Below are 24,589 nucleotides of genomic sequence, written 5' to 3'. Positions count from 1 at the left end.
AAGACTAAATTATGTTAGAAATTATTATAAAGATTAAATATTAATTTTAAGCATATTAGAAGGGCCAAAACGGAAATTAACCACTTTTATAAAATTTAAAAAAAAAAAGAAAAAAAAAAAGCACGGTGGGTGTGAAGATTCTTTGGACCAACTCTACGAAGAGCTCAAGTGATCAGGTGGTAACATATTTGCCCATCATTGCCATTCAAAGTGCTAGAGTTCAGATCCTACCAAACGAGGGTGCTCACATTCTCCTGGTAGGTGATTGAGCGCCATGCACGACCTGGCCTGATCCTCGCTATGTTGAACTTGTCACCTCAGGCACTCGAGCTCTTTCTAGAATCGAGAGGCAATCCCAACTGGAGATAATATTGACCGGTTGAGGGGTCCGTTGACTCCCGATGGATGACACTTTTCCAGAAAGGTTCGAATAATTGAACTAAAACCAAATTGAATTCAATAAAAACCCAACCTTATGTGATAATTATATATATACCCTAAGGCCAACATTATTTTGTAAAATCATCAAGATATTGTCACTTGAAGAAACAAACAACAAGAAATGAAGCTCAATGGAAAACAAATCTTTATTTCTCCACAAATTTAGATAAGCTAAGATTGCAGCATCAGCAATGCCATGGCAATGTCTAAATTACATATATACGTGACATTCAGTTATTCTATTGAACTCATACAATCTAAAGCCAAGCCTCGTCAAACACATCTCGTATCAGCACGAAAAAAGTTTCTTTTACCCAATGTTCGTCTACCCGGAGATATAATAATACAAAGAAGATAACTTACAAATTCAGGTTCAATGAGTATGAAATGATCGATACCGATAAAATTACGGCTTTTCGATTCATATAGTGGCCCTGCCGATCATATGGCATCAACATGTTGAGTAAACAGATACATCCTGAGCCACTAAGAAAATAAACAGGAGGCAATCCTTGTAAACCTCAATGAATGATAATAACTAACCTTTTTCATCATCTGCATATTCATTTGTTTCTCTTAGTTGTTGTGTCCTGCATTAACATATAAGGTATGTTAATACCATGACCGATTGTAATATAAAGTCGGTAAAACTACTATCGGCTTTTCGTTTAGGAACGAGTAATGCATCATCACCCAATGTGCCAATAAATAGTTTTCGAACCCAAGAATGAATCGAGCTAAGTTTTCCAGATTTGCAAACAGAGAAGGGAATTACCATATTGATGTATGAGGGATTCCGAGCCCGTTGCAAGTAAGAATCATCCCTTTAAATCTGGCAAGATATTCCTGCATCACAATTGCAGAGTTCCTATAACATAACAATTCTAGACCAAAATATCATAGGGTTAACATGAATTCTTACTCGTAAGGTATACTTATCGATCTCGTATATTCCAGTAATATCATACTCGAACCGTTTATCAGGGTCGATTAACACTGCAAAAGAGTATGATGATAAAGAGAAGACTGTAAGGAAATCATATGGCAAAGAGAATGCAAAGATCATGTTCCATATGAGCAGAAGAAATACCGTTGTAAGCTTCGTTTATCTCTTGGAACTTTGCGGTGACGGAGCTGTCACCCTTGTGCTTATCAGGGTGCCACTTCTGTAACAACATCATAAGACCTTCTCTGGTTAACTTGATCGTATTTCAATAAAAGAAAGAGTTCGAAGGAAAACGAGAGCGAGAGAGAGACCACTAACAAGTGCAAGCTTTCGGTAATTTAACCTGATCTTCTCATCAGTTGCATCATACTCAACTTCCAATATTTTGTAGTAATCCTTGAATCCAAATTACAACTATGTATCAGATACATGCCGAGGTAAGTATATACAGTGAAGATACGAATCGAAATTACAACATCATATAACTATTTAAGATCGGAAATTGCTTAAACTCTTCATTTGGCTTTAAGTACGGTGTCGCAATATACCCATGTTTGATACTCGCACTCGAGTCTGAATAACATAGCAAGGAATCATACAATAGTATATTGCATAACAAAGTAACCTACAGATTCCATTGCTAAAACTACTCACTTAGTAACATTATAATTTTAACAATGTCTTTAAATACTGGAATTATGAAATCCAAAAACCCAAAACATACCATGAAATAGTGGAATTTCTTACTTGTTAGCATTTCTATAAGAAAGTGAATCTCAACCATAATAATCAAATAACCAATAAAAAATTAAAAAAAGGGTTTTCTAATTTCTTAGAGAAAAATATGGCAACTTAGACAATTGTTTAGAAAAAAGAATTGAAAAATAATAATTTTCCAGCAAGAAACTAAGCCCAAATAATTTTTTCCCTTTTAAATCTTCAGTTCTTCCATTTTGTAAATCCCTTGAGCTTTTAAACTTTGTTTTTAACAATTCCAATGGCCACAACAAACAGTTCCAGAAGTAAACTTCTAACTCGTAATTTGTAAAATACCAGTAATTTCTACCAAAGTCAATTAAAACCATAACAAAAAATAAAATAAAACTCAAATAAGTAGCAAAGGAAAACAAAGTAAAACAGAGTTCTTCCCAACTATTTTTTTTAAGAAGAAAAAGGCAGAAGGAAATAAAGAATACCTTAGGGGTGGAATTATGATTGCCTTCCATCTGCGAATGTAATGAAGTTGGTAAGCTGAAGTTTGCTCTTCACATACTTCATTTCATACAGATTTCCCACTATTTTAAAAACAAAACAAAAAAAATCAATAAATTTTTGGAGGAAAACAATAATTTGGGTTTTTTTTTTTTTAAATTTTATGAAATGCCACAAAATGTTGAATGCAGATTTGGTGTTGGGTCTTATCTAATAAATATTGTCATTTTCCGGATGTTTAAACTTTACATAGAAAATATTTTTCACGAAGGAATTGCTTAAATTGATGGAAATCAAAATTTTCATGGTAAATAAAATTTCGTATCGTCTTGCAGCCAATTGAGTCCATAGCTCGGTGGTAGAGCATGTGACTGCGGATCAAGCGGTTACCCGTTCGAACCCGGTTGGGTTTTTACCATTTTATAATTTTATTTGATTTGGGTTTCTTTTGTTAGGCCTTTGCTGGTTGGGCTTAGACCTGTCCATGGGTCGGGCCGGGCCCGGAAAAATTTTGGCCCGCCTCTTAGGCTCGGGCCCGGCCCGGCCTGAAATATGAGTTCAAAATTTTGCCTAGGCCCGGCCCGGGAAAAATAATAAGTCTGAGTCTGGCCCGGCCCAGCCCGATTTTTAATAAACACAAAAAAAATATTTTAAAAATAAAAATAAAAAAAAATAAAAATATTTTTAAAGTATTTTAAAATTAAAAAATAAAAATAAAAATATATATTTATTATATTTGGGTCTCGTTTTTTAAACGGGTCTCTTTTTTTGCCCAAGCCAATATTTCGGGCCTATATTTTTACCCGAACCCTCCCATATTTCGGCGGCCCGTCGGGCCGGGCCGCCCGGCCCATGAACAGGTCTAATTAGGCTCTTATCATTTTTTTAATTTTATTGATTAGGCTTTTTTTTAGCCGCTTATGTTTAAAAGTAAAAGATTTTTTTATATATATTTCAAAAAGTATTATGCTTAGGAATAAATAAATTTCTTTTTTTTATTTATTTCTTTTATTATAAAGAAAGGATTGTTATATTTTCTTTTGATATAATTAGATTGTCCACAGTTATTTACTTCTGTCTATTTTAGATTTAGCATCAGTTTAGGGCACATCTCTTTAACATAATCATATTTCCTACAAAAGAAGTAGATTATCGGCAAAGATTCGTAATTAACTCGTTGAATTACTCCGTTAATCAAAACCTAAAAAATAAGCGGCTTTCAAAATTAACGTACACAGCCAATTAATACCAAATAATTTTAAATAAAGCGGCTCATGGTTATGACCAAGATAAACGATCTTAATGCATAGTGGTAGCATAAGTGAAGCTGTAGCATTATCAAGCTGTCAAACAATTGGGAACCCTTAAGTCTAAGTTGAGAAGAGCGGGTTCGCAAACTAACCAATTATAGTACTTGAATCCATCAAATTGCCTATAACCATGGGTGATGGAAAACACACACTGATAGTAAAGGCTAAATTCTTGGTAGTTGATCATGTTGATACCGTAAAATTTTAATATAAATTTAAAATTATAAATTAAAATTTGTCATGGCAAATAATCAATAACAAAAATTAAATGTAGAAGTGGACCTGAATCCGTCAATATCTTGAAACCTTTAAATATCGTGATTTTGATCTTTTAAATTAATACACAAGTATTTTAAAGGAGGTGACTCTCTCTATTCTGCATATGCAATATAAAAAAAATTGCGTATTAGTAATTTGAGGACATAACCTTATACCGCTTTTGCATATCAACTTAAATTTTTAACCAGCTCATCGTCAATTAAAATTTAATTATTAGAGTATTTATACATATTTAGCCCATGCTTTATTTAATAACCGAAGTCCAATAAATCTTGACCAAATTAGAATACTTTTAATTTGATTTAATATTTTATGATAAGTAAATAATAACATGTAAATTTTATTATTATTATTATTATATATATATGTGACGTGGATATTTATCCACCAGATTACTCGTAACCTATAAGCAAGCTAAGGGAAGGCCTTTGATGAGGAAGGCTAAGCTGAGACTTTGGAAAACAAAGCTTGCCTAAGCTCTCTAGGAAAACATAAACTTTGACCAAAAATGCCATGATTCCTACAACTTGTTTAATCAAACAATAATGTCCCCAATACAATCATTCTCCATGATATTATAATCATTACCTAGGATTCCTTCACCAGCTTTAGGACATCATGTTCGGAACCAGAACTCTAATTCAAAACAATTCACAAAGCTCTAGGCACAACTTCCAAACTTGCAATAGTAGCAAACATTCCATCACCAACAACACGAGCTTGACAGCCAACAACATGCATTCCTTCAATAGTGCATAGAAGAGTTGATGGTGGCTCTGTAAGCTGCCATTGACGTCAACGAGCAGGCAAGGATGATGATACTTCATTAGTGTCTAGCCAGGAACAAGAACAACATGGCCAGATGAACCAAAGGTCAGGTAATGAATATTTCCAGCAATCAACCAATAGACAAGCTCGCCAGCACAGAGGTTGAAAGTACATGCCCCAAGCAATACCTCACCAAGATACCGACCTAGAGAACAAGGTGGAAGAGTTGCAAAACTCTCAATACTTCTGCTTTAACAAACACAACACCAACAATACTTTTCTTACCGGTATCAACAGATTCAATATCTTAATATCATGATTCATGTCTACCAATAGTAAAAATCTCGTCCAATTTCTCGCTTCTAAATTTCATATTTTTCAAGACAGTTTAGGTTACTGCTAGCTTATTCAGACCACAATTGAGATTATCTTCTTTTTTCGTTAGCCGGCAGTCTTTATCTTTGGAATTCTTCAAAAAGTTGTGATTTTCTTGTTTTATTAGGTCTTTTTCAATTAACTTTACATATAAAATGATTTCTCATTAATATGCCCTTAATAGGGTTTATAGCTTAGTGATAGAACATTTGACCGCGAACTAAAAGGTGATCTATATGACTTATTAGTTCACTGTCCTTGTGGTTCGGGAATATGAGTCACACTAATCATATTATTATTAGGGTTTTATTCTCTTTTTTGTAATTCACTACAAATAATAAATGCATTAAAAATAAATGCCATAAGCATAAATAGTTTTTTATTAGAAACAATGAATGATTACCTAAAAGTACTAGACTGTGTTTAAAATTATATAATTAAATTATTTGTTACATTATTTAATACAATTTTATTATTTTATTATTTTTATTTTTCACAATTAATTTATATATATTTAAAGAAACTATATTTATATTTATTTATAAATAAATGTATTAAACACAAAAAATACATTTCGTCTCAATTATCACATTATCAAAATTGGACCTATAAGTATGCTATTGGTATGATAATTATGAAAATGTGATAAACAAAATTACCCAATAGTGCATACATATATGGAGACAAACCTTGATCTTAAATAAATACAAGATAGTATTTATTAATATAAAAAAAAAGAAATGATAGATTAAATAACTCACGTCACATCGGATGGAGACATAGATTACAGTGACCTTATAAAGTTTTACTTTGTGTTAATTGACTTTGAAATCCCTTTACTTTATGTCAATCTATATCTGTGCAATATCTTATACACAGTATTTGTCGTTTTTCATCTCCAATCATTCTATATAGAGAGAAGCTTGATGTAAAAAATAAACTAAGTCTCCAATAATAAAATTCGATGTGTTTTGTCACTCATAACCTTTTGAAGTTTCAATCACTTTTCCTTTTGCGAATTCTACGAGAAAATATATTATGGATCTTTTGTGAGTTTTCTTGAAAGTATACTCTATATTCATACTATTAATGGAAAACAAGTTAAATATATTTAAATTATTATAGTTATTTTTCCATTATATAAATTTAGAATATAATATTATACATTGAGAGTGCGATATTTTTTGGTCTAGTTAATAAGAGATGTTTACTCATAAAATTTACCAGAGTAAAATAAAAAAAAATTAGGAAAAAAAAACCCTAGCATGTGTGAATGCTAATAATCTAATTGTAAAAAAGAAGAAGCAAGAAACACATGCAAGACATAATCTTATTGGATGCAGTACACTTTTTCGATAAAATGAGACGGAATTGATAGTCTAGATACCATTTTTGACCCCAAAAATTATTAGGTGCTTAAATAAAAAAGTTGTATGGTTTAATGACTAATTTTATAATTAAGCCCCAAAAGAACGGTCCCAAAACTATCCTTGGTATGATAGTTATGAAAATGTGATAAAAAAAATCACCTGATAGTGCAGACATATATGGAGACAAACCTTGATCCTAAAGAAATACAAGATTGCATTTATCATTATAAAAGAAAAAAAATGGAATGACTGATTAAATAATTGAATGTCACATTAGATGGAGACATAGATTACAGTGATATTTGAAAGTCTTACTTTATGTCAATTGACTTTGAAATCCCTTTACTTTATGTCGATCTATATATGCAAAATATATATCTTGTACACAGTATTTGTCGTTTTTCTTCTCCAATCATTCTGTATTGATAGAAGTGTGATGTAAGAAGGCAACTAAGTCTCTAATAATAAAATTTTATGTGTTTTGTCACTCATGACCTTTTAAAGTTTTGATCACTTTTCCTTTTATGAATTCTATGAGAAAACATACTATGGATTGTAAGTTTCCTTGAAAGTATTCATATTATTAGTGGAAAACAAGTAAATATATTTAAATTAATATAGTTATTTTTCCATTATATAAATTTAGAATATAACATTATATATTGAGGGTGCAACATTGTTTGGTCTAGTGGTTAAGATATGTTCACTCATAAAATTTACCAAAATTCGAGTTTTGGGGGAGCATTAACCCTCTAATTATTATAAAATAAATAGCATGTGTGAATGCTAAACATCTAATTGTAAAAAAATTAAAACCCGAAAGAAAAGTAAGAAACACATGCAAGGCATAATCTTATTGGATGCCGTACACTTTTTGAGTAAAATGGGATAGAATTGATAGTTTATGTATCATTTTTGACCCAAAAAATTATTAGGTATCTAAGTAAAAAAGTTGTATAGTTTAATGACTAATTTTATAATTAATCCCCAAAAGAATGGTTCCAAAACTATCTTGGTATGATAATTATGAAAATGTGATAAAAAAAATCACCATATAATGCAGACATATATGGAGACAAACCTTGATCCGAAAGAAGCACAAGACCCTTTTTATCAGTATAAAAGAAAAAAAAAGGAATGATAGATTAAATAATTGAATGCCAAATTAAATAGAGACACATGTTACATTGACCTTTGAAAGTTTTACTTTATGTCAATTGACTTTGAAATCCTTTACTTTATGTCAATCTATATTTGTAAAATATCTTATAAATCGTATTTGTCGTTTTTCTCCTCCAACCATTCTATATTTGTAAAAAATCGTGACGTAAGAAGGTAATTAAGTCTCCAATAATAATATTCAATGTGTTTTATCACTCATAACCTTCTAAAGTTTCGATCACTTTTCCTTTCATAAATTCTACAAGAAAACATAGTATGAATCTTCTGGTTCTGGGTCTATATTCATATTATTAATGTGTCTATACTCATGACCATTATATACTAAAAATGGGATATTATTTGATCTAGTGATTAAAGAGATGACGAATGATAAAATTTATCGAAGTTTGAGCTTTGGGGAAGTACTAACTTTCAAATTTTACAGGTGTGGTATGGATAAGTTCATGACGTGAACGTAAGTGTTAACCCTCTAACTATAAATCAATAAATGAAAAGAAAATAGAGAAACCGTTAGCATGTGTGAAAGCTAATCATCTGGTTGTAGAAGAAAGAAAAAACGGAAGAAAAGCAAGAAGCACGTGCAGAGGCAAACACTAGCACTGAGCAATTGGTGAGTTAAAAAGAAAAAAAACTAAAGGAGAATAGTATAAAAAAAAGTTGACTAGTCAACCCAGTTATTTTTCCTTTTTAATTAAAAAAAAGTAAAAAAAGTTATTAAAGTAAGAAGAAGAACTAATTTTTACGGACTGCAAAAGAAAATATGAAAACTAAAAAAGGGAGAAAAAAACAAAAAAAAGGGGGGAAAAAATAAAGCTAAAACAAGCGTTAGAAAATTGTTGATAGAATCGAATCTCTGTTTTCATCGCCTTTTAAATAAAAAAACGGAAAATTACTATTAAAATTGAAACATAAAAATTATACAATTAATTTAATCTCTGTATGTCTGTCTGTCTGTCTGTCTCTCTCTCTCTCTCTCTCTCTCTCTCTTTTCTTTTTTGTTTTCTCTCTGGGTTTTTAGAGAAAGTGAGAGGAAAGATGATTTTTTATGCAATAAAATAATCATATTAATAAATAATTATAAATATTAATTATTTATATATATATGGATGAGAATGAGATTACTATCGGAGAAAGATAAAAGGTAGAGAAAAAAAAAAGATACTGGGAAATTTGGGGGGTGATCAAAGCTTTAAGAGTAATGTGAATTAGGGTTTTTTTTTCCTTTTTTTTTCTCCCTCTTTTTTTTTGGTTTTGAAACTTCTTGTCAGTGATCGGATTTCATCGAAATTTCCAGGTAGCGAAAGAATCGGGTTGGATTTTTTATTCACTGAAGGTGACGACTGACGATGACTTTGTTTTTTTTTTTTTTAAAGCTGAATTTTGTTGCATGTTAAGATTTGCTCTTTTTTGAAGCTTCAATTGTCGAATTAATTTAATTTTGCTTTAAATTGTTGTTTCCTTTTTTTTTTTTTCATTTTATTTGAGAATTTCCTCGGTCCTGTTTGTTTGTTTCTATTTTTTGTTTCATTTTCTAGAATCAAATTACAGAAAGATATTAGATATCATCAGTTTGTTGTAATTGCAATTGCATGTTGGATTATTTGACAAATCAAGTTAAAAATTAACTTTGTATTTTGCTAATTTTTGTTGTAAAATTATTCTTCAAGATTACTATATCTAGATATATATACAGTGATATTTTGATTTACTTCATTGAAAATAACAAATAAAATTGTTTGCTAACATTAAATTCAATGTTATTACTGTAAATAGTATATATTAATTGAGATAATAGTGTAGAAGATATGAACAAAATGGAAAGTTCTGCTTGTAACTACCACTTTACCAAATTTTTTCATGACTTTACATGATTTTAGCAGAAAGTAATGATAGGAATAAAACACATACTCTATCTGTTGAATAGAAGTTTAAAATCTCTACCAATGGTGTTAAAGGTTCGTTATCTGTCGGTTTGTGTTGTTCGGATTCAGCTTATGTTTTTTGTTGTATTCGGAGAGTCGTTGGAGATTATATCCTCGTGCCCGTGTTTGGAAATGCGTAAAACACGTGTACTTCAAGTTCATTTTGGTTACTTAGTAACAGTTTACAGGGTGGGGAGGGGGGGATTATTAGAAACTATTGTGCATCCAACATCGTCGGAACCCTTCAAACCGTTTAAATGCATAGTTATTTTTCCTTAATTGTAGAAAGTTGTTTAGATGATTGAATTCTTTTTGGATGGTTATCATTTGCTTCTAGTCATGTGATATGTAGGGCAAGTTGGCTCGAGTGGCAATGTGGCGTTAATTTGGCTAGAATGCTGTCGATCGCCTTTTTGGGAATCCACTTGCCTTTCAGATTAGATTTTTTAATTAAACTAAAAGATTCTTTTCTATTGGAGTATGAGTTTTGCCCAAAAAGTTGTTCATAGGATTGGTTCATCTCGGGACCGAAGTACTGATTAGGTTCGGAAGCTGGAAATGATTAATAACCATTATGTCTAGATGGAAAGATGATTACTTTCGGAATAAGGAGTTGATTTTGAAGTTGTTATTCACATGTTTTCTCTTGCTAACATGAAAAAAATGCTGAAGCCTTGGTTTGGGTCTGTCTTGAGCAATGTTGCATTGCATGGGATCATAAGTACTGTTTTTTTGCATATCTTATTGTAACTTATCCGTTTTTGTTTTTCTTAGGTTATAATCATTCTCGTATTAATGAGAGTCTGAGTTATGGCTTGATCCTTGTATGGTTCAGTGTTGTTAATTTGACAGTAGGAAGATGATACTTGAAGTGATGCATTGTTAAATTGTTGAACTATAATGTGCTTTTGAGAAAATAATCTCGTTTGCATAAATTACTCTTGGCCAGCAAGATTTAACAGTACATAGGGTGTTAAACACTGTTCGCATTTTGGTTTCCTTTCCTTCTGCCTTTTGGTATCGTCACTTTGCTTTCTTAATCCTATTTTTCTTACATTCTCAAGGAATAGTTTCGTGTAGGGCACATTCTAAATGGTGTTCAGAGATTCACTTAAGAAGTCAAAGACGAAAGTCGATGGGTCAGAATATGACTCACCAGTGGTGGCTGGTTTGCAACCTCCAGCATCATACAAACACAATTTGAGAGTTTCGCAAGATGATTGGGATCTATTGGCATACATTCTCTTGGCTAATAAAACTAATACGAAACATGTTGGGCAAGGTTTGCTGGACCCAGAAGTGCGTACTTTAACTTTTGGCTATATAGGACTGAACGGAAAGAAACCTATAATTGTAGCAAGATCTGGAGAAAATCATGATGGACAAGCATCGGATAACAGTCTACTACCTGGTCTTAATGATGACATGGCACTGAACATTCTGGCTCGGAGCAGCAGATCTGACTACCCAAATATTTCCTGTTTAAACAAGAAATTTAGGTCACTGATCGGCAGTGGTTATTTATATAAACTGAGACGTCAGCTTGGTATAAGAGAAGACTGGGTTTATCTAGCCTGTAATATGATGCCTTGGAAAGCTTTTGATCCTATGAGACAGAAATGGATGAGGCTACCAAGGATTCCCTGTGATGATTGTTTTACTTGTGCTGATAAAGAGTCTCTGGCAGTGGGGACTGAATTACTCGTATTTGGTCGTGAGTTGTCCGGATTTGCTATTTGGATGTATAGTTTGATTACTCACGATTGGTCTAGATGCCCCGTAATGAATTTGCCTCGATGTTTGTTTGGATCTAGCAGCCTTGGGGAGATTGCTATTGTAGCTGGGGGCAGTGATAAGAATGGGAACGTTCTAAAATCCGCTGAGCTTTACAATTCTGAATTGGGTACTTGGCAAACCTTGCCGGATATGAACTTCCCACGTAAACTGTGTTCCGGTTTCTTTATGGATGGGAAATTTTATGTCATTGGGGGCATGTCGAGTCATACAGACTGTTTGTCTTGTGGTGAAGAGTACAATATGCAGACAAGATCATGGAGGAGGATTGAAAATATGTACCCTGGTTGCAATGCAGGGGGTACATTTCATCCCGCAATGCGTTCGCCTCCTTTAGTTGCAGTCGTAAATAATCAACTCTACTCTGCTGATCAAGCAACAAACGAAGTCAAAAAATACGACAAGGTTAATAACTCATGGAGCGTTGTGAAGACACTACCTGTTAGGGCTGACTGGAACAACGGTTGGGGACTGGCATTTAAAGCCTGTGGTAACAGTTTACTCGTAATAGGAGCTGGAGGACGTGGAAGTGGTGATAACGGAGTAATTGTTCTGCATTCATGGAATCCGGAGGATGGAAGCAGTAATGGAGCGGACTGGAGTGTGCTTGCGGTCAAGGAAAGAGCGGGTGCTTTTGTTTACAATTGTGCAGTGATGGGTTGTTAACGATTCGACACACATCTTTGGTACAAACATCAGCAGTCGAAAGATCGGTAAGCCTAACCAGTTAATGAGTTATATGTTCTTACTATCATTAAGTTGTTACTTGTCTTGTATTTTCTTTCTTTTTTTTTCTTTTTTCTTTTTTTTTTCCATTTATGGTTCTTCAGATGAATAATTGACCTGAAAATTGTGTAGAAAGCCATTACTGAAAGCTTTTAACCTCTTACCAAGTAATTGACTGTTTGCCATTTCTCTCCTGTGCTTTGGCATTGAATTCATTTCTTTGAGAAGTTACAGTATCTTCCAAACTAGTATATATATATATGCTAATGTGAAAGAGAAGAATAAATGGGAAGTCATTAATGCCACTAATAAAGGTTAATTTGATGTTTTAACATCATGAATTATGGTTTGATCAAACCCATGCTGCTTCAACCTCAATGGAGTTAGGCTCGAGTTGTGGGTTAGGATGGAGATGTTTAGGTGCGGACAACAGCTAACTATTTTTTATATTTTTGGTTGGGTGAGTGGTTTTTTGGGCTGGGTCAACTTTAAAAAGGTTTGGGCCGAATTGTTTTCAATTTTGGGTCAGGATAATTTAGCCCAAAATACAGAAACTAGTCGAACCGATTTTTTTCAATTCATTTGGTTTCCGGTTTGCGGTTTTCGTTAGTTCGTGGGTCAACCGACTCTTTAGCTTATTCCGGACAGTGTGTTGGCTGGTCGGATCTGGTTTTGATAACCATGCCTTCAACTTTTCCAAAAAGAATAATAATAAGTCCCTGCCAAAAAAAAAAAAAATTTAACTTCTCAAATGTTAAAATTTTTATCAATTAAATCCTTTACCTTTAATTGTTAAAGTTGACTGTTAAATAGCAATAATTGTTGTATTTTCTTCTATTCTCTAAGGTTCTTGTTGCCATGTGCCGATGTTCTTTTGTTTAAAATCATTAAAAAATATAAAACTATTAAAAATATGGAAAATTACAAGTAAAATATTAAAATTTATTTAAAATAACAATTCTAAATTCTAAAAAAATATATAAATTACAAAAAATATTTAAAAACAATAGGAAATATAAAAAAATTATTTAAAAAATTGCAAATATATTATAAAAAAGTATAAAAATCATAAAACATAAATAAAAATATATAGAAAATAATACAAAACCAAAAATTTTCCATTTTCACACTACCTATAGTTAACATTACAACACCCTTTAAAAATTATAAAAAAATAATTGATCTCTAAAACTATCTTTTGTGCTCATCCACCACGAATTTTTTTAGAGCTTTCAACCCCTTGTTCGTCTTCACATCGTTCACCGGTGTTCTGCCTCCCGTTGTCGTTCGTCTCCATTAATCGCTGTGAATATCGTCTATGACAAAATAATTTTTTGATATGCAAATTAAGGTTTAAATTATAGGTATATATTTAATTTTTTTTAACTTCATATAATTTATTATTATTTTTAAATAATGTTTAAATTTTCTGTAAATTATTTTATAATGTTTTGCACTTTTTAAAAAATATATATTTATGATTTTTTAAGTATTTTAAATAGAAAATATCAGTTTTTGCCAAGTGGCATAGTCTCAACGTGACAAGTGATGAAAATTAACCAAAAAAAAAAGAAAAAAAAAGACAATCGTTACTCTTTAACGATTAACCATTAAAGTTAATGGCCAAAATGTTTAGTTGATAAAATTTTAACATTCGAGAGTTCAAGTAAATGCATTTTTTTAAACGTTTTGGAGTTACTTGGACCTTTAACCTTAAATATAAATATAAAATATATTTAAACAAGGAATTAAACATAATTTAGTCTTTAAATTTCTTAATTTTTTAAACTTGATTTTTGATTTTTTTGTCTACATTAGTCTCGAAACTTGATAATATTTTAAAAAATTTAAAAACATTTTATATTAAAATCTAGAAAAATTGAAAGAAATTATAAATTTTTAATTTTTAAATAAAAATTCAAGTGATAATGTTGCACAATATCAAATCTTAGAGTGTCATACAATTATACATTAAAAAAATCCAAGTCTAAGAATTAAATTAAGAAAAGTTTTCAATTTTCAAGACGAAAGTGGACAAGAAAATTCAGGGACCAAAATGTAAAATAATACTAATTTTAAGTATGAAACGGTAGTTTACCTTTTTAAACAATGGTACCGTTTTCAAACATGTAAAGCGTGTATAGCATTTGGTGTACATGTGGAAACCCGTGAATTCATTGTGTCGGTGCACGTCATGTTAATGGCAAAAATATTCACGCGCTAGTGTACGAAAAATAGTATACTCGCTAATATCTGACGTTGATCTGTTATGATGTCAAAGGACTCCAATCAATAATAATAATAAGCGAATCCAAGTATCTATCTAAAGCAAAGCAGAGTCACCAGCTAAGTAAAGCGCAAATACAGCCATAGTTTGATTATAAATAAATTTTGGTTAAAATATGTAATAAGTTTTTTTACTCTTTACAAAATTTAGAATTTTTTATTTTTAGGAATTTAGTCTTTCTATTTTTCAGATTCTAAAATTTAGGTCAAATTCTTGACACTGTTATCTTTTTTATTAAATTTATTAGTGTAATATTTTGAAATTAGAAAAAAAAATACTTACCTGATAGCCATATAACTAAAAATATAACATTGTAATAACCTTGGATTTAACAAAATAATTTTATCAGTGTTAATAGTTGGGCCCAAAATTTGAAATCTAAATAGTAGAGAGACTAAATTTCTAGAACTAAAAGCATATAGACTAAATTTTAAATTTATGAATAGTATATAGACTTATAACATATTTTAACCATAAAATTCGAGTTAATGCACTTTTTGAGACTAAACGTGGCAACTGTTCTTATACCGGGCCTAAATTAGGTAATTGTACCCATACTGAGACTCAAACTTTTTATGTTCTAACTTTCTTTAAGAAAATATTAATGACTAACTTGCACAAAAAAATCAGACTCCACTATGGGAATAATTGTCTAATTTAAAGACTAACTTAGAAATTTTTTTTACCAAATTAAAGGATTAATTTAGACAAAAAAAAGTTCAAATTTTTCAATGTGAAAATAATTATTAAGTTGAGAATAAAAAATGCATTAACTCTGCTCGGCATTGACAGATTAACATATTAAGATTTTTTTTTAAAGAAGGATTTATAAGATTTAAAAGATAAAAATCAAACACATGAAAATTAAATGGATCAATCAAGAGCCGGAGACCACTAACCCGACAGGTTTATTCCATACACTTAATTTTTATGTCAATTTATTTCGTTTTAAATTATTAAAAGATTATCCAAAATAATAATGTCCAAAATACAATTAAGATCCTCTTTCGACACAGAATAATTAGCACTTAATAGAGCTACTTGAACGAGATTATGAGCTGCTCTATTTGCTATCGTACGCGAATCAGAAAATTGTCTTGGATTGAAACTCAGCCATCATGAGCTGAATCATTACACACTGCCATCCGTTTCCATAACGACAGCAGCAACCCTCCTCTCCTTCAACCATGAAAGCGCTTCCCTCACCGCTATGTTGGCCTCCATACACCCTCCACAACCCAGTTGATTCTAAATTCAAGTTTCACTATGTAAGTACTCTAAATTCTTTTATCAAATTCACCGATTTAACATTTTTAAATAAAACAATATTTATTGACAACCATGTAACAAAAAAATATTATAATAAATTTAGATTTATCAGAAAAATTTTAATGGTGTTAATAATTGAAATTATATTTTTAAATCCGAGAGACTAAAGTCTTTGAAATAAAAATAGAGGGACTAAATTTCAATTAATGAAAAGTATTGAGGAGTTGGAGCACATATTCAGTAATTAATAAAATATCCAACTCACTAAACCACGTGTATGATAATGACCATCGGGTTGTACGGTGAAATTATGTCACTTCCCGTCAACAGGAAAAAGCGAATAACTGGCTCCCTTTCCCTCGTTTCATTTCACCGCTAAATCCTCGCCACAACACATTCATACAAAAATTTCTATTGAATCTAAAATAAAAATTGGATAATTTCGAAATTTTAGAGATTAATTTTCTGTTCTTTGAGTTCCCATTTCTATAAGTAGTCTTCCAAGAGTCTACCTCTTCCCCTTTATTCTTAAGAAACTTTTAGTTCTCTTTCTTCTTTCTTCACTGTCAAGAATTTCGAGATCCCGCGTTTTCTTCATTTTCTCAGGTATCTCTTTGTTTTGGTTTTTGGGTCCTCTCTCTCTCTCTCTCTTTTTAGTTTAATTATTGTTTTTCTTTTCTGGGTTTTAAGCGTATATTTTTGCTGATCTGATTTTTTTTCGTTAATGGTGCCATGTTTTCTTTGAATTTATGGAATTTTCTGCTAAGTTGGGTTTTTATTTATTTGTTTGTTTGATGGATGTGTAGCATTGTGTTGACTGAATTTGAATCTCTGTTTCTATTGTTTTAGATTTACGTTTTTCTATGCTTTTCTTGGTTCCTTTTTACATTAATGGATGCAATGTTAATTCAATAATAAGAGAAATCTTAAAGTTTCCCTTTCTTGGTTTTGTTTGGCTTCCAAGAATCCACAAGAGAAAAAAAACAAGTAAAAGAAAAAAAAAAGAGTGATATTTCACTGTGCCATTCTTAACTAACTGATCCTAGAAAATTTCCCCTTTTTTTGGGGTTTATTTTATTATTTTTACTGAATTTTAAAAACTGTGCAGATCTTTGTTATAGAAGAAAAAACTGCTGCTAACAATGACTTTGGCTAATGGCGAAGCTCATCAAGTGACTAACAATGGCGATTTAAGCAAACCCTTCAAAATCTTTGTCGGTTACGATCCGCGTGAAGATCTAGCCTATGAGGTCTGCCGCCATTCTATCTTGAAACGTTCATCGGTTCCTGTCGAGATCACTCCCATTGTTCAATCAGATCTCCGGGAAAAAGGCCTTTACTGGCGCGAGCGGAACAAGCTCGAGAGTACCGAGTTCTCGTTTTCCCGGTTCCTGACTCCCTACTTGGCGAATTACAATGGTTGGGCGCTGTTCATTGACTGTGATTTCCTTTACTTAGCTGATATAAAGGAATTAATGGAGTTGATTGATGATAAATATGCGATCATGTGCGTTCATCATGATTATACCCCGAAAGAGACCACGAAAATGGATGGTGCAGTGCAGACTTTGTATCCTCGAAAGAATTGGTCCTCGATGGTGTTGTACAATTGCGGTCATCCGAAGAACAAGGGTCTGACTCCAGAAGTTGTAAACAATCAAACGGGCGCTTTTCTTCATAGGTTCCAGTGGCTCGAAGATGATGAAATCGGATCGATCCCGTCTATTTGGAATTTCCTTGAAGGGCATAACAAGGTTGTCGAGAATGACTCAAAAACGTTTCCTAAAGCCATACATTATACTCGTGGAGGGCCATGGTTTGAGGCATGGAAGAATTGTGAGTTTGCCGATCTTTGGCTGAATGAGATGCATGACTACATCGAAGAAACGAAGTTGAATGCAAGTTAATCAGAATCGGCATGGTGCATTGGTAATTTCCTAATTACATGTCAATTTATTCATGCTCCATTTTTATGTTATATTCATATATTGAATCTATCTTTGTGTATCCTAGTTCCAATTATGCTTTAGAGTATATCAGGACGGCTATATATCGATATCGATGCCTCGTGTATGTAGTTTTTCAATTTTTTTCATTTGTTTCAGTGACTACATATGGGAATATATGATCCTTGGAATGTTGGGCAGTATCTTTAGTTGATTAATGAAAGGTCTTTCATTTGTTTGTGAATTATGCTTGGTTGGTTGCTGCAAATATTTCTATTTCGCGTTTTAATTGCTTCAAATAGCGGTCTCGGGATGGCATTCATTAGCGAGTTTGCATCATATAATCATACCGTATCCAAAATGATCGGATTTTAAGACCGATGTTCGATTTATGGATGAAAACTTTGTTTATTTGAGTCTGATGCAAGCGAATTATGCTTGCTTGGTTGCTGCAAACATTTTCTTTGCCGGGTTTCGGTTGCTTTGAATAGCGCTCACGGGATGGCAGGCATTAATGTCTTTGCATCATATAATACCTAAAATTATCGTGTTTCAGTGCACTCGAACTTATGTCTTCTTGTATTAATAATAATGTCCATGCCAGTCGAATTAAAACTCAATCGACTAATAATTTTAAATTTTAATTTAACTATAAAATATATAAATGATAGTATATATATTTTTAATATTTTATGAATAGTAATTTCGGTTTACCTTATAGCCAAGGTTCTTGAAATAAGGTCGGTCGGAACGGTCAGATCCTGAACTAATCAGGGTAAAGTAAAGGAAAGAACGAATCAATATAAATTGATTAAATTGAAACAAAAATAAGTTGAATAGGGTTTATAATTTTTTAAAATAAAAAATTTATAATCTTTTAATAATTTATATATGGGTTTAAAATTTTATTCAAATTTGTAAAAGATTAATCTAAGCTCAATTTAGGATTGTCCACATATATATATTTTTTAAATATTTATATTATATTATTTTAATATTTAATATTTAATAATTTTATACAATTTTTATATAATTATTTTAACATTATTTTAATATTTACGTTAGAATAATATTATATATTTCTTATAGATTTATTTTTTTAATGTGTTTAAAATTACATTATATGTAAAAGCAACGTAATATAAAGTATTATAAATTTAAAAACAGTTTGGGTTGGACTCGAGCCTTAAATCTTTAAACTCATATTTTAAATGGGTCTAATTTTTTTACTCAAGCCCATTTATCAGGCTTAATATTTTTACTCAAACATTCTTAAATTTTGAGCAGGCTTTCGAGTCTATACGAGTAACCCGATTCATGGACAAGTTTAGTTGGATATAACCCTAATAGCATAATAACTTTTTTATATTTCATTGTTATTTTAATTGTTGTTTTCAATTTTCATAAAAAAAAAGGTTGTTCTGTCTCTTTGAGAGCATGCCTTAAGAATTTAATTGTTAATTTAAAAAATAAATAAATACAAATAATATAGAAGTCAAAAATATAAATTAATTTAATTTTATGGATCCACTAATTTTTCTGAATTTTTATATTGGAATAAAGCATAACATCCAAATGCTCCAAATCTTATCGACAGCAAGTGATTGTGATTATTTCTTAGCAGTAGTAATTATTATTATTTTTTGTTATTATTATTTTCCTTTTTTTTTATAAATGAAAAACATATGAAGAATGAATAGCCAAAAGGTATAACAACTTCAACAGAAACAAACGGAAAATTCGAGGCAAAATCCCACACGTTTCGTGCTCACATTGTAATACTCTCCAGATTTTACAATTTTATTTTCTAATCCAATAGAAAAATAAAAATAAAAATCATCCATCAGCCAAAAGCCGCCATTTGAAAAACCCTCTCTTTAGTTTCCTGCCATTTCTATTGCTAGAGAGTGAGAAAAAGCGAGAGAGTGAACAGTGACAGAGGGGAAGTACTTCTTGGAAACGACGCCGTGTCAGTGTTTCAGCATAAACCCCGCTCCAAGCAAACCCTAATTTTTTTCCATTCTTGAATGAGGTTTGCTTTTTTCATTTTTTCTCATCGAATTTCAAAAAATTTTGATCGATAATCTCTTTTTTCTTTCTGCTGATTCCGACTACTTTGAATAAAGTTTCCAGTATTGCGAAACGTTAATTATAACGTTTTTTTATATTAGAAGAAATGGAGTTTGTATTCTCATTGCAGTAGTAAGGTATTGATTTTAATGCGACGAATTGAATCGAAGCTTTGTGTAGTTGATTTTATTGTAGTTGATTTTAATGGAGTTTGTTTAGAAGATTGAATGTTATTTCTCTCGTTTGTGCTAGTATTTGGACATACACTGTTTTGTTGATTTATATTGAATCTTTCAAACTTATTTGATGACTGATGCTGCATCCCTTACAATGCTGTGTAACGGATAAGTTAGTTAATATTGTTTACTTTTGTTATGATTGGTAGATCAACACTGTTTAGATTTATTGTTGAACTTGATATCCAATTCGAAAGGATAGAACTTGAAAGGTGCTTTTTTTAATTGATGAAGTTACCAACTTGATCTGTGGCTCATCTGTTTTTATGATGTTATCTAGTGTTTGTATATTCCCTTTAATGCTTGGGATGTTGATCGTGTTTATATCGTTGTTTTAAACATTCTAACCATGGATGATGATTTCTTCTTAGAGAGGCCAAACCTGCTCTTTTGTTAGTTGAACAGCTTAATTGCATTTCTTGTTATTCAAATTGCTCTCAAAATTGAAATCATGCAGTTTAAGCACTGTTTTTTCATTAGTGTATTTGGTTCACTTGCAATTCATTAGACCCTTTTGTTTCTTGAGAAGATAGGTGGCCTTTGTTAAACTTATGTATTTCTTAATGCTATTTCACCTAAATTTTGTTTTAAATGAGGAGTAATGGCAGTTTGGTGCACTCTGACTATAGGTCATACTTGGATGATTCAGAATTTTCTCCTCTGACCCCTCACTCTTAAAATGAATACAAGAGGTGGCCAGGTATCTAGGGGTCAGAAGTCAAGAAGTTTTCAGGGTGAGGGGCTAAATTGGATTCTTATTGCTGGTGGTGCCTTGCTGAGTACCTTATCAATCCGCCTTGGTTACAAGCTGAAGCAGGCACTTGATACCAAGCAACAGCATGATTCTTCTACTAGATCGAAAGGTAAGCTAGCATCTTTTTCGGCAATAGTTTCTATTGAATATATGCCTGCTTCTGAATTTAGCTTGTTACAGGAATTGGATCTTCTGACAGGAGGAGATCATCAGGTTGCCGTTTACACTCAAACATGTATTCATTTACTCAAGAAGATGATTGGTGCTTCAACTGCATTTCAGGTGTGAGGCTGCTAATAAATAAACAATTTTGTTACCTTTCACCTTTCAATGCTTTAGTTTGGATCTTTGGAGTGGGGTGACAAAAGGGAAGAAAAGCTTGTTGAGAATCCCGATATATTCCAAAGCCACTTTTTTTTTAAAGCGTAAATAGTCACGTATTGGCTTGAAATAGAAAAAGCAAAGTCTCACTTTCCTTTTGGATCAACGTCCTAATCTGGAATCTCTTACCTTAAAGTAATAATAAATGACAATATTTCCCTTTGGCCTTTGCTGTAACATGTTGCTCTTCATATTGGGAGACAAGGTCCTTTTGGAGTTCTCAATGACAGTCCTGTTCTTTGCCATTCTTAATTTGGTTAGTCATAGATTGATTTACTCACTATGTTACTTGGACTCAGTTGTGATTGTTGGGTGTATGATATGGGTATGCTCAAAATTTTAACATTTTCTCATGTATTTGGAGGTCATATGCTATACCTATGTTCGAAAATGTGACTGACATAGGTACTTCAGAAAAAAATCGAAGAGTTGGAGCTACATAGCTCTCTAATGCTTTACCTTTTTTAATAGTGAAAGTTAAGGTGTTGGTGCATGTAATTTTATAAATTTAATTCTACCTCTTGGTCTCTTATTCAAGTTTCTGGTTGAAAACAGGAGCTGAAAGCATAGGGGGTAAGCACCCGCCTAATGGCCACATGCCGCCTTCATCTGAAGTTGCTCTCCCTCTGGTGACAGTTCCCACATCTGATTTCAACAAGGATAATGGCATTATGTGGGCATCATCTCCTGATCGCCTTGAGTTGCCTCCAAAGCCATTCCATCATTCCAACTGCTCTGATTCACCACGTGTCTCAGAATCAGGCTCCGATATATATAGCAAGCGGGAAGTGATACAAAAGCTAAGGCAACAGTTGAAGAGAAGGGACGATATGATTCTGGAGATGCAGGATCAGATTACAGAGCTTCAGAATTCACTAAATGCTCAAATTTCACACTCGAGTCATTTACAATCACAGCTGGATGTTGCAAATCGTGACTTGTTCGACTCCGAGAGAGAAATCCAAAGGCTGAGGAAGGTGATTGCCGGTCATTGCGTAGTACGCGTCAACACAAACGACAAGACTTCAACAGTTACAGCTTTGGCACCTGACATAAAAAACGGCCATGCAAACGGGTATCTTGGTATCGAGACTAACTTGGACTCCCCCGAGAAGAGAAGGGGAGATGAGGAGAGAATCGGAATGCTGAGAAATGAAGTTGAAGAGTTAAAAGAGGTGATAGAAGGAAAACAATACTTGTTGCAGAGCTACAAGGAGCAAAAAATGGAGCTTTCCATGAAAATCAAAGAGTTGCAGCAAAGATTGGATTTCCAGCTCCCCAGTATATTGTAGGTATTGTTTTTTTCTAAACATTTTGTGCATTCTTACTTGTTTTCCCCTGTTTTGAAAAAAAATGCCTATTTTCTTATTCTTTCCCACTATCATTTGCCTTAAAAGTTTAGTGTTAGATGATATGTTCATTGCTTTGCAAGTGTCTTCTTTTTTGTATATAGAAATTAGAAACCAAGTTTTCTGTGTTGCACTTTTTTCTACTTGTTCTTTTGCCTTCTCCTTTTATTTTTCCAAGTTGATACCCGAATTTTCATTCGGTATAAAAATATGTAAATAATCATAAATAATTTATAAATAAAAAAATATTTTTTTTTAGAAATTACAAAAAATTAAGCAAAAATATTATTTTATATTACTTTTTTTTATCTTTTTTAAAAAAATAAAAATAAAAATACATGAGAAACTAAAAATAAAATAAAATTTATTTAAACACTAATTCTGGAATCCAATCTTCATCGTCATCAAATTTTACCAATAGTAGTTCATATATTAAAATCTTAGTTGATTTTAGTGACTAATGACTAAAGTTTTCTAAATTGTTTGATATTTCACCATTGCTGATCAGTCGTTTTTCTTGAGAATTTTAAACTTTTTTTTTTAAAATCCTTGCAAAGTTGTCAACAGGAAATATATTTTGGAGAAAAGAAAAGAAAAGAAAAGAAAAGAAACATTTCAACTTCACCTTCCCAGCAATAAAGTTAAAATCTTTGAAATTGGCACACCCACTTATCATACAGAAAAGGAAAAAGATCAATCTCAAACTAAACAACCAGCCTCAATGTGGGTATTTCCCAGAAGCAAACCCAAATACTGGACCAAAGTTTCACTAAGCACTGTCAAATGTGGGAACTTAAATTGCTTCTCCACCAGTGGCAATGAAACTGGATCTTCATCAACGATGTTGATTTCTCAAGAAACAGATTCAACTCCCTTATCAACTTTGTTGCATGCACCACCGAAAAGTTCAATCCAGCGAGATGTAGGTCGTCTCGGCGGCTGAAATGGAAATGAGGCACAGAACGACTAGGGAAAGTAAGCATAAAGGTTTCGATTTTTCCATTTTACTCTTTTTGAGAGAGAAATGATGGGAGAACCCAGAAATTTGTAAATGCTAAAAAGCATTGCCAAAATGTCTTTATGTCTGGGTTTTGAGAAGAAAACATTGCCATTGCCCATGTCTTGATAGAATGAAATTTGGGCATCAATTTAAGACAATATATATATACCAATTTAAAGGAAAGTGACAAATTTAGAGACTCAATGAGTATTTAAGTGAAAAAAAAAAACACTTTGGTGATGAATTGTTGAAAACATTTTCAAATATTTAACGTCAAGCGATTTTTTTTTGTTTGTCTTTATATCTATCATTTATAATGGACTTAATGTGGATTTTAATCATAATCTTACATTCATATATACACTAGTTTTTAATCGGTATGTTGCGCGAGTTGATTTTATGTTTATAAATTAAAATGTATTTAATAATTTTGAAAATTTTTAAATGAAAATTTTTTAAAATAATCCAAAGTTTCACTTGAATGAAGTTTTAAATGAAAATTTTATCTAATGTGGATTAACAATTTTTAATTTTTTGAAAATAATTATGATAATAAAAATAAAAATGGAAATCACCTACTTAAAAGTAAAAATGAAAATTACATCCAAGCTGTAATGCATAAAAAGTTAATTAAAAAATAAAAAAATTTAATGATCAAATGTAACCCATTTTAAAATGTTAAAAGTTAAATATAATTGAAAAAAAAAATCAAATTAACAATTTAATTTTAATCCAATTGTACGCAATTATCGAATTAATACAATTATTTACATAAACAATTTATGTCAATTCAATAATGTCGTTAATAATTTATAAAAATTATATTAAATATAAATTCACATACAGTTTTGATATTTATCTTTAAAATAAAATATCCTCATGTCGTCATGTCATATTTGAATTCAGAGGCACTTGAATTTGAGTAACATAACTGCACGAAACCTTCACCTTACCCCGACCCGACTAAAGCCA

General features: G+C 31.7%; 4 protein-coding genes across 9 annotated transcripts; 3 read left to right on the top strand and 1 right to left on the bottom strand.

Annotated features, from left to right (window-relative positions):
* On the bottom strand, nt 1-2,996 carry LOC107909044 (chaperone protein DnaJ 1). Of its 3 annotated transcripts, none has more exons than XM_016836411.2 (7): nt 2,584-2,996; nt 1,706-1,783; nt 1,532-1,607; nt 1,364-1,437; nt 1,217-1,287; nt 985-1,031; nt 1-439 (listed from the first exon to the last, which is right to left on the bottom strand). In XM_016836411.2, the coding sequence occupies exons 1-7, from the start codon at nt 2,611-2,613 to the stop codon at nt 318-320; spliced, it is 498 nt and encodes a 165-aa protein (XP_016691900.1). In that variant the 5' UTR covers nt 2,614-2,996; the 3' UTR covers nt 1-317. The 3 variants fall into 3 exon arrangements, with proteins under 3 accessions (XP_016691900.1, XP_016691901.1, XP_016691898.1); XM_016836412.2 differs by lacking the exon at nt 1-439 and adding an exon at nt 564-919; XM_016836409.2 differs by lacking the exon at nt 1-439 and adding an exon at nt 564-875.
* Nucleotides 2,997-8,735: 5,739 nt separating this feature from the next.
* LOC107907747 (F-box/kelch-repeat protein At5g60570) lies at nt 8,736-12,510 on the top strand. Of its 3 annotated transcripts, none has more exons than XM_041098901.1 (2): nt 8,736-9,216; nt 10,876-12,510. In XM_041098901.1, the coding sequence occupies exon 2, from the start codon at nt 10,898-10,900 to the stop codon at nt 12,263-12,265; it is 1,368 nt and encodes a 455-aa protein (XP_040954835.1). In that variant the 5' UTR covers nt 8,736-9,216; nt 10,876-10,897; the 3' UTR covers nt 12,266-12,510. The 3 variants fall into 3 exon arrangements, with proteins under 3 accessions (XP_040954835.1, XP_040954836.1, XP_040954837.1); XM_041098902.1 differs by having other exon boundaries at nt 8,814-9,216; nt 10,886-12,510; XM_041098903.1 differs by having other exon boundaries at nt 8,830-9,216; nt 10,870-12,510.
* A 3,668-nt stretch (nt 12,511-16,178) lies between these two features.
* On the top strand, nt 16,179-18,071 carry LOC107909043 (protein CDI). The gene is made up of 2 exons (XM_016836408.2): nt 16,179-16,487; nt 16,990-18,071. The coding sequence occupies exon 2, from the start codon at nt 17,024-17,026 to the stop codon at nt 17,786-17,788; it is 765 nt and encodes a 254-aa protein (XP_016691897.1). The 5' UTR covers nt 16,179-16,487; nt 16,990-17,023; the 3' UTR covers nt 17,789-18,071.
* A 1,444-nt stretch (nt 18,072-19,515) lies between these two features.
* LOC107909042 (uncharacterized) lies at nt 19,516-22,750 on the top strand. Of its 2 annotated transcripts, none has more exons than XM_016836406.2 (4): nt 19,516-19,859; nt 20,763-20,996; nt 21,068-21,169; nt 21,824-22,750. In XM_016836406.2, the coding sequence occupies exons 2-4, from the start codon at nt 20,813-20,815 to the stop codon at nt 22,558-22,560; spliced, it is 1,023 nt and encodes a 340-aa protein (XP_016691895.1). In that variant the 5' UTR covers nt 19,516-19,859; nt 20,763-20,812; the 3' UTR covers nt 22,561-22,750. The 2 variants fall into 2 exon arrangements, with proteins under 2 accessions (XP_016691895.1, XP_016691896.1); XM_016836407.2 differs by having other exon boundaries at nt 19,530-20,034.
* Nucleotides 22,751-24,589: the final 1,839 nt, after the last annotated feature.

The sequence above is a fragment of the Gossypium hirsutum genome, chromosome D08, assembly GCF_007990345.1.
Source record: "Gossypium hirsutum isolate 1008001.06 chromosome D08, Gossypium_hirsutum_v2.1, whole genome shotgun sequence".
Classification (NCBI taxonomy): Eukaryota; Viridiplantae; Streptophyta; class Magnoliopsida; order Malvales; family Malvaceae; genus Gossypium; species Gossypium hirsutum.
Note: the sequence above shows the minus strand (reverse complement) of the source record. Positions and strands in the feature narration are given on the sequence as shown.